This window comes from Acyrthosiphon pisum, chromosome A2, assembly GCF_005508785.2.
Source record: "Acyrthosiphon pisum isolate AL4f chromosome A2, pea_aphid_22Mar2018_4r6ur, whole genome shotgun sequence".
Classification (NCBI taxonomy): Eukaryota; Metazoa; Arthropoda; class Insecta; order Hemiptera; family Aphididae; genus Acyrthosiphon; species Acyrthosiphon pisum.
Window position 1 is genome coordinate 22,463,038 of NC_042495.1, and position 11,243 is coordinate 22,474,280.

Here is an 11,243-nt window from a genome sequence, read left to right on the forward strand (position 1 = left end):
GGTGTGGATCGATGCACGTTACTATTATTTTACGACTTACATTACAATATCTTCTACCATTTATGAGTTCACATTTTGCTTATGCACTGTTGACTCTTTGTATTAGCGATATGATATAAATACAGAAATAATTTGATAGCATGTAAAGATTAGGAGTGCTTTGAATTATAATATTGATCAATATTTTTATATATTATATGTTATTAATAAAATTAGAAATATCAAATAACAGTATTGTCATGGTGGAATAGTAAAGTGAATATACCAAAAGTGAGATCATACCTGGTGTCCAAAACAAATGTAATAGTAAGTTAACTTTGTAAAGAAAGATTAATTTCGTTAAAAGAAAAACTGATCGGTGTTGTGTAGCTTCGCTGTGGTCGACGTGAACCTGGTCATTTGTGTGGAGTAGCCGTGTTGCATCGAGTGTCGATTGTCTTATCCTCACTCCATTACGTAACATAAGAATAGATTATTCATGTTCGTAATGTAAATTGTGTTTTCGCATATTGTCGTTGGATTTTTGGCGAATCTTATATGATAAAAGTATTTCGCACGTGATGTGTCATCTTATTGTTCTTTTTGCGCATAGTTAACCTTCGAGCGGGCGCGCGGACGGTTTTTACACACCGCACATTTGAAAATAATCGCGCCCATTCGTTATAAGTTTCATGCAGCGAACCTATCCATTAGGTAATCTCTAATTTCTTATGTAGTCGTAAGTTAAGGCAGTTGTTATAATTTTAGCATTTTCGGGTGCGCTGTTATTTAGTTTCAAACACGATTACTTCCAGTGCATATGTAACTGCGGTGTAAATACCGCTGTGCGCCTATTGCTGTTTCTATTTCAACCTGCGCCTGACATCGATATGCAAGTGTTATTTTATAATTTTATTATGATTATTATTATTATTATTATTTTTATTATTTTTTATTATTATTTATTTATTATTATATTTATTTATTATTATTATTATTTTATAATTTTATTATGATTATTATTATTATTATGTAGGTACTATATTGTTATATTTATTGCTTGTACCTATCAGGTATCATCGACAGCGTAATGAACACTATAACAGACCAGAAGACATTGAAAGGATTATTCAAGAAATGGAAGATGAGGATAATGAATATGATTCTGAAGAGGAATTAGATTCACTGTCCACTACAACAGATGAAATTGAAGAAAATCTAGGTGAGAATTTTCATTTTTTTATTGGTAAAGATGGCGAGACTTTGTGGGCTAACGAACCAGTAGCAAGTATTCCAAAAACGAAATCAAAAAATATAATCAAGATTTTTCCCGGCACAAAAGGAGCTGCTCGTCAGTGTAAAACAGAAATTAAATGTTTTTCACAATTTTTTTCTCTGGATATAGTCGATAAAATAGTTTCACACACAAATACTTACATTCAATGGAGAAAACTTGCAAACCCTAATAGTAGGGACCGTGATTTTAGATTGACAAATCAAAAATACATACAAGCTTTATTCGGGGCCTTATTTTTGATTGCTGTAAAGAGGGCTAATAGAACAATTTTGAGTGAATTGCTTACTTCAAATGGTATCGGTCTTATGATTGTACGTGCCAATTTCAGTGAGAGGCGTTTCAGATTTCTTATGAGGTGCATACGTTTCGATGATATAAGTACAAGGACAGATAGGGTAAAAATGATAAATTGGCCCCTACACGAGACCTATTAAATTACTTTGTAATTAACTCCCAACAGTCATATTCTCCCGGTGAATTCACCACTATTGATGAAATGTTGGTCGCATTCCGAGAACACTGTGGATTCATTCAATACATAGACAAAAACCGTTGAAATATGGACTAAAGATTTATACACTGTACGATGAACGAACGTTTTATACGTATAATTTAGAAATTTATTGTGGAAAGCAAGACCCGGGCCCTTTTGCGACATCGAACAAGCCCTATGATATAGTTACTAGACTAACTGAACCTATTCAAAAATCAAAGCGAAACGTTACAACCGACAACTGGTTTAATAGTTATCCATTAGCCGAAAACTTATTTTATGTATAATTCTCTTTTTAATGATATTATTTAGACTAATTGTTTTTCTTGTATAATATGTATTGGCTTTATTAACTGCCAAAAATTGGTTTTCCAAAATTATCACATTGTTTAGATTTTTCGCTACGCATGTGGGTGTTTGGAATATTGTATTTTCGATTTGTGTTTTTATAAGATTTCACAAGGTGTCTTATCTGGACCTGATAGTTTATATTTTTGGGCGATAAGGTTTGTATTTATTATATCTGGACGAATGCAGTTTATGAATGCTTCAGAATCTATGGAAATTTTCATGTTTTCATTCTTTAAGCTTGTTTTTATATATGGTTCATTAGTTTTTATGTTTTCATCTATTATTATAGGAACAGTGTCATTTTTAATGTTTTTATTAGTTGTTGTTTGTTGGTAATATTTTGGATTTATAATTGTTTTTGGGACCGAATAATAATTTTGGCACCCTTTAGGTTCATTTAACCTGTTTGTTGATTTTGTTTGGTTTGTTTTGTATTAAAGCTTTTATAGACTACTACCTGATCCCGTGCACTTCGTTAGCCGTTAATCAATAATTATTATTACAATAGCTTCAAAACCCATGGAAACCATTTATAAATAAATCGGAAATCACAACATCCCTGTTTGAGCACCTCCCGGGGTTGGTCTTCTCCCTTTTAGATTCTGAGAGGAGCGAAAGAATGTATTGGTTTTACAATGATGTGTGTTTTTTTCTGTCTGTCAGCAACATTTGGGAAAATAAGCATTCTTCGATTTTTGAGATTAGCATCTTTTCTGCTAGAAAAGTGAACCTATTGTGTGTGTACTATTGGGAGGTCAAAATTGAAAATTCCAAATAGTTATAGAAAGCGTTGAGAAAAACAACCAACAAATTACGAAAAACCGCTCAAAATGGTATATTAATTTCTAACGCTTTGTTTATCACCATAGCAACAAATAAAAAAAATAATTTTATAAGGACTACGCTAACCGCTCAGAATCATTTTTCGTTAAAAATGGTTCATCATTGTATTCAAATATAACACATCCATTACAACTACTGTCCAGCAGAGCGTCACCCACTTGTCAACCTTTTATAAATTAGCCTTTATTCTGCCCAGAGATAAAATATATTTGTTTATATATAAAAAGCTTAAAAATGCCAACTCTGTACGAATAATAATTATGTTTTACATATTACCGTGGCAACAATTTATAGACAAAAAATTCTATCGGAAATCTTAAAATAATATATAAATGGTTGCCATGGTATTATGGTAATATGGGCATACATTAATTTTTATATACAGAGTGCAGCAGACGAATCCGACGATTTGAAAAAATAAAAAAAATTGAAAAAAAAATGTTTTATTTATTTTCGCCAAACAAATAAAAATTAAACAAGTTGAATTTTATGTTATATATTTAAAAACTTCATTTTTTAAAGATTGTGTCAGGCAAATGCCTCCCTTGGTTAGCCACGCATTATTACTACATATGTAATTTTTTTTGTAATACGCTTTTACCACGAGCGCACTCTGTTCACTCGACCAATGCTCCAAGATAACTAAATTCAGGATATTTAAAAGCGATAAGAACATTCCCGAAATTTCTACCACTTTAGCCACGCACATCAGTTCATTTTAAATTGTCGGGTTTGACTGCATGCCGCACCCTATATATAGAAGATAATAATTGCAGTTTTTACAAAATAAGAATATATTAGTTTATTTTTTGAAATTCATAAAACTTTTTTATTCGAAAAGCTTAGGTTTTAAAATTGAATAGGAGATTCCTCATATTGAAGAGCATGTAAATAGTAGGTAGTCCTTTTTACTGAAAAAAATAAATATATTTATGTAATTATACATGAGCAATCGAAGTTCTGCTTTGAAGGATAACTTATTGGATATTCAATAACGTTGTTCTCTTTTAAATTTGTTGTAAATCAAAAAATATTATCCATGAAAACTTGAAACTTGAAATTATATTTTTTCGTAAATTATAATTTTATTACCTAACACATTTCAATTTTCAGAATTTTCAGAATATTTAGATTAATTTTTAACTGCTTATACAATGAACTTATTCTGGCCGTTCTACGGTACGCTTCTTGCCGGTATCAATTTATAAGAACTGTTAATAATATTATATAAAATAATATTAAAAAATTGATATATAATGAAATGTACCTACTATATATTTTTTCGAAAAATATAGTCAACCAGTAATATAATAGCATTATATAATATAATATCATCATAAAAATGTCTGATAAACTTTAAAGATCAACTAAAAAAAGTGATTTATTTTATCGTGTGAAATTCAAAAAGAATATTATTTGTGTTTAACATTTTAAACATAAGTCGCGTTTTATACTTTTTTAAGACTATTATTACGTTTTATATACATTTTAATGTTTTTCTTAAAATTAAATTTTCGGATTTAGTTTTTATTGACATTAATGCTACTTTTTATCAATATATAAGTGATGTTACCAGTGGCGCCGAAGTCCATGCTGACGTCAGGCCGTGACCCGACCACTTTTTTGAAAAATAACTTCATAACTTTATTATGAGCTTGAGTATATTTAAACCGTGATTATGAATAAATGTATATCAGGGTACCTCTATATTAAAATATTAAATAATTAAGCTATTGAGGCTGGGAAGTTTTAAAATTGCCCGATCACATTTTAAAAACTTCGGCGCCACCGGGTGTTACTTTTTTAAAACTTGGTCATCTTTTTCGGCTCAGTTTTGATACTGAACGTCTACTGTTATTTTTTTGAGTGAAAACGCTCTAAAATGTATCACCATGTTCTTAAGAGGGTGCTCGTGCAGTCATTATATCTTACAAAGTTATTATTCTTATTTGTCTAAAAAAAAAGTATTAAATGTAATTTTTTATGTGTTATATGTAGGTATTTCATATTTTACATAACAAAATCGAATTTTATTTTGGTTTTGCAAAGTTTGTTCAAGACTGCGTCAACAGTCAAACAGTTTTCATCCCTATGAATCGATAATCATAGCCAAGCCATTCATTCAAACCTAAATTTTAAAATAATGATTATGGCATCTATACTCCATAGAGTCTACAGTATCCATCTATGAGAATCGTTTTCCGAATACAATTATAATAATAATATACATTGCACTATTTTGATTAGTGTTTTACTTGTACTGAATATCTATAAAATATAAAATAACTTGCTCTGACTGACTGATTCATCATCGCCTAACAGAAACCGTTAAATCTACGAGCTTGAAATTTGGTCGGTAGTTTCGTTTTATGACGTAAACTCCCACTAAGAAAGGATTTTCAAAATGCATCCCCAAATGGAGGCAAAATGGGTGAAAAGTTTAATACATCAATCAACGCACAGCCCAAACCAATTGGTCTAAATTTAAGAAACCAAGAAATACCCCCAAATGCAATAAATCTATAGGTGCAGTGGCGGACCATATTTTTTTAATTTTTTTTACTGTTTACTTATTTATATATGTAATATATAATTATATATGTTTGTGAACATTTATAAAAGGTTCTACTTTTATAGCTAAGGATTCAAAATATAAAAATTATATTGTTCATTATATTATTACACATAAACAGCTCACAACAAATCAATTAATTTTGAAAATGTTATTAAGTATATGAAGTGATAAAATAAATAATTTATGTAAATTTCAAATATCTGTGGTTATTAGTTTTTGTACAACAAAATAAGAAAAATGTTGCATGAGAATTTGAAAATTTACTGGTGAATATCCACATCTATTACTTCAAATTATCGTAAAAAATGATCTAAATTACCTAAACGACAACTAGGTCAACTAAGGTCAATGTTACGGAAAGGAACAGTGATGACGCCTACGTAACGAGTACAGTGGAGTATATAACACTACGCGAATACTAGGAGATAAAAACACATATTCGGGTTACGTAATGAATAATACTACGAGCATGATACAGGCAAACGAGACATCGATATAATATGATCATAGTACGACAGAAAGTGAACAAGGAACAAATATATACACAAAAGCGCAGAACATTAACTATAACCTAATTATAACCTAATAATGAGACCGATGAAAATAATAAAACAATTGTGTGTAAACCAGAAAAACGTGAAACTGAATACGTCTATATGGCATGTGTGGTATTAGGATTAATAGTAATAATATTGATATTAATAATGATAAATATAGTAAAATATTATAAAATAGTGAGGAAAGATCGATACCAATATTTAGTACAAACTTTAGATGTCACGAGACGACGTATGAGACAAAATCGCGAGTAAATAGCTCTTACGAGACTTTAAAATGAAAAATATGAAATATGAAATAAAATTAAATAGTATATAGCCATAGTAAATTAGTGTGAAACAGATAAGGTAATTATGATTAAAAAAAATGTTGAGTAGTGTATACAGGGTAATGTATAAGTTCTTAATAGATTAATAGTAGACTAATAAAGCATGGCGCAGCTAACACTATGATTATTTAAAATAAATGAGTGAATAGAAATAATATTATGGGTTTATGATTTCAATAACGGTCAATGGATACAGAGCAGAAAATGAAAATTTAAGAGGGAAAGTAAAGGAATTAAAATTTAGAGGTCAATTTGATTTTATTAACATTACGGGAGAAATAGACGATGAATTTTATATGCCAAATTTTGATTATAAAAGTAATTATGTCTAAACTATTCAAATAAAATGCGAACTATGTAAAATGGATATTTCAACGGATAATGTTTTAAATTCACCCAGAAGATATTATATACATACATTTTGTACAATCAACTTAATAGGGGGAAAGAATAAAAATGAAATGTGTATAACATAGATAATTTGGATGTTGGAATAGATAAAAAATAGTATCTACGAATAGTTCATTACAAAGAACAACGACACTGAAAATTAATGTCTATGAAACTTTAAAGAAAATGGTTTAAAGTAGGGAGAACCCAACAAAGACAATTCAAACTAGTACAGAGAGCAATAAAGTTAATTTTTTCTTGAAGAAATATCGTAGGCAGGACGCTACGGTATGGACAATCGAAAATGAAGTAGGAGTCAATAGAGTACCTAGTTATATTATTAAATCGAATACGAGAATAGTAAGTGACATGAAATATGGTATAATATCGATAATATTGGTGGTTATAATATTGGATTAATTTGAATTTGTCTATTGGAACTAACCGGACGAAATATACGAATTAAGTAAAATCACGAAAATAGCCGTATTTTATAAAGAAAACCAAATAGTTTTTGTAATAAAAATACCATTGGTAACGGAATTAGAACTTACGTTGTATAGAATACTTTCGATGCCCCAGCATGTAGAAACAATAATAAACAGAGTACTAAATAAAAATCATAGTATAATTTTGAAACCAGAATTTCAAAATGTAGCGATTACGAAAAATCAAGAGCAATATACGACTTTCACTGAAACACAATTGTTACCTTGCACAGTTGCACATAAACTGAAATATTCACGACAGTTCCAGAATTCTCACCTGTTGTTCATTCGAATACTAAGAATCCATGTGAAATTTCACTATTTAAAAATCTGGATATAGGTATTACCGAAAACATGCGAAGCGGGAGTATTAATTTTGCAAAAGGATATTTTTTATAAATTAAAATATGCGAATACATAGATAAAAAGACTAAGGGGGAAACATTAACTATTGCATGTCGAGAAAATAAAGAACCATATATACAGAAAATAAAAACCAAGGATTAATTTCGATAAATCCGGAATGTAGGGCATATGGAAATGACATAATATTAAGTCCTACACAGGATATTAAATATAAATATTGCGTAAATTTCATGCCTGAAATAGGATCGGGAAATATAATATTCACGGTACCTAATAAAATCAAGGATGTAAATCTACCTAGATTAATAATTAAGCAGGATGCACATAAATTAGAAAAAATTAACGAAATAGCACATTCGCTAGACTATATTCAGAACGAAATAGATAACGAAATAATAAAACAAACGGGACAGGGAACCGTAAACGATACACGTAATTATTTGCTATATTTAACATTGGGATTGATAGTATTTTCAATAATGTTAATAATATTCATATATAATAACATATAAATGCAAATTAACGTCGTTGAGACATCCTCGTTACAAAATGGTACGATTAGGAAAAAGTAAATTGTATGCGGATCACGACAAAAGTGAACCAAAAAACAATTAGGGTAGACGAAAAAGAACTAGTTGAGGGTATAGATATACCACTCACACTTAAGTAATCAAAATAACAATGAAATAATTAGTATGTAATAAATATAGATAAATAAGAATAATCGATATCTATAGAATAAATATATTTAACATAGAAAATTAATTAAATAAATAACCCATGTTGAATGTACCAACAATTTTGAAATAGAAAAAAAAAAGGAAAATGTAGGAATAAATGTTGATAATAAAGATTAAAGTAAAAACTAACATAATGGCATAATATATCATACAAATACATAGTATAGTAAATATTCTTATTAACATGGTGTTGGATAAACAACATAATTAGTGATGGGAACTATCGAAAAGTCGGTATCGAATTATTCGATAGTACTTCACTATTCCGACTATTCGATAGTCATCCATAACCTATTCGAATATGAAAGGTATTGGAATAGTTTATCGAATAGTTTTTATTCGAATATATCGAATAGTTTTTATGATTATTCAAACTATCAAATACTATTCGATAGTGTAAAATATATATATATATACCATTATGTTACATAATGGTATATATATTGCATAAAAAATAAAATAAAAAATAAAAAAATATATTGTAGTAGATTTAAGAGTTTATATTATATTAAAAGATTAACACTTAGATAAGATTATTATTGTGAAACTAAAAAGAAATATTAATTGTTAAACATATAGACAACTAACATAGATAATAATTCAAAATACATTGTAATGTGATAAACATAAATAACAGAAATATATTGTAAATTGTACTCTATATCTTTCTCAATTAAACAAATGTAACAAAAAAGTATATTGTGTATTGTACCTTATATTTTTTTAGAAAACAATAATTATAGTATCTAAATTATATAAATGTAAAAAACATGTGTTAACAATGATTGTAATAATTGATGTATGTACAATTTTAGGAAGGTGCTTGTAGTTACAGAAAAACCAATTGAGTTTTAGACGATAAAAATGAACTTTTTAGGGGGGAGATGTAGTAAGCGAGTTACTACGAAACATTTTAAGTCATCCCAATAGTACTATATTTAGTATCGTATCCTGTAGTTCAGGTATTAAATCAATAAAAACAATTTAAAACAATTCTAGAATCGCATATAAGAGACGGATGTGATATTCGCCATGACCAAATATGGCAATTGTACAGTATAAAAAGCGAAACGATTTATCATAGTGAAAACTAGCAATATACTCAGAACAGATTTTTACTATTATTATTTTTAAATTATTATTTTATTTCTCAAAGGAATAGTGCTCCGAACAGATAGAATAACGCAAAGACGATTAAGCGTGGCTAGGTCGATGGCCACGTCCGGGAAGACCGAGATATGGCACTAATTGACAAGGGGAGCGGGGACCGAACTATAAGAGGGACCCCAAAACAGCCTGTATTCAGACGTGTTTACTCCATTGTACTAGAAGCACCTTCACGTCACTTGTGTACTAATATTGTCAATTTTGAACTTAAAATGGTTTACTGAAGAACATTGCAATAAACCACATTAAATTTACACTTGTCTACGTTTATTTAAACAAACACATTTTCTTCGTCATCATCACGGCCTTGCTACATGCATTGTTGATATTCAAGTAGTCACCCAGACTACCAGAATATTACATTGTTAAACGAACGGTTTTTGTTGTGATATCACTAATTTTTATCATTATTAAATATTGAGTATTTACACAATAATCTATAAGAGCGGTAATGTTAATGGTAACATTGGCAACGCTAATGCGACGATGACGGCTACCGTGAATCTGAATCTAATATAAATGTCCGTTAAAAAGTTTGCACTTTTTCATTTATAACTTAATTTCTAAACGTACGATTTTGATTATTTTAACAAAAGCACGTTCTACACAACATTTCTGATGTCTTGGAGTTTACTAGGAGTTAATTGATGCATTAGAAAATTAGTTATGTCGTATAACATATTTACCTGTATTTTACACAGTTTAAATAGGCAGCTCCTGATTCGATATACTACACACACACCACTGTTCAGTTATTAATTTTTTTTTTTATTTAGCTCACGCCACGACTGTGGCTCTGGATAATATCATATAAATAAAAGTCAATCAAAAAAAGTTTTCAAGTTGAATATTTAATATATTTTTAATAACACCATCGACAAAACATTATTAGTAATTTATAATGGATTATACACTGTTCGACAATAAACGCACGGGGGAAACGGAGTATGGACGAGCACTTGGTCATAAATCTACATGAGTGGAATCCGTGCGTTCTTTCGTTGAATAGTGTTTAGTAATATACGATATGGGTTGATTAATTTTTGCCGAAAACATTGCATTTATTTTAGAAGGAGTTATTATAACAGTATGTATTTTTAATTAGAATAGAGTTCATATACATAATAATATAATGTTGTATTACCTATACAATTTTATTTTCATTTTCATTTTCTTTTTTGTTTTCATTTTTATTTTCATTTTCATTTTCACATTTTTTTGAAGTAAAAATGTTTCCTATAAAACCTGGTGTTTCAACTTGAATACTTTTCTTACAGAAGTAATCAATCGAATCATCTGAAAAATAAATTGATATTAGATTTGTTGAGTGTGAGATTTCCTTTCTGCAAACCGCAATCGCGTATAGAACTCGATTTTTTTAAGGCATATAAAAAGTAATGTTTATCTCACAAACAGAGCATTATTCAACACAAACAGATTTAATCGTAGGTATTTAATTTATTGTACTATGAAAGCATTAGAATGAACACTGATAAACATTTTTTATAAATCTTACTGTATTGGTACATATTAAATAAAAACATTTTATCAACATAAATTTAAAAAGAAAATTTATGTCCACCCCGTGGTAAAACTTTTAACTAGAAAATCTATTAAAGATTATATTTTTTTTATACAAATATAAAACTTACTTAATTTAAAAAAAAA

At 28.9% G+C, this 11,243-nt stretch overlaps 1 protein-coding gene across 1 annotated transcript in view; it reads right to left on the minus strand.

Annotated features, from left to right (window-relative positions):
* Positions 1 to 10,615: 10,615 nt before the first annotated feature.
* Positions 10,616 to 11,243, minus strand: part of LOC100302439 (uncharacterized protein) — a gene marked incomplete at its 5' end in the record, with an annotated part of 36,695 nt that continues 36,067 nt past the window's right edge. Inside the window, 1 exon segment of the mRNA NM_001163119.1 lies at positions 10,616 to 10,871. Within this exon segment, the coding sequence (NP_001156591.1) occupies positions 10,720 to 10,871 (152 nt within the window).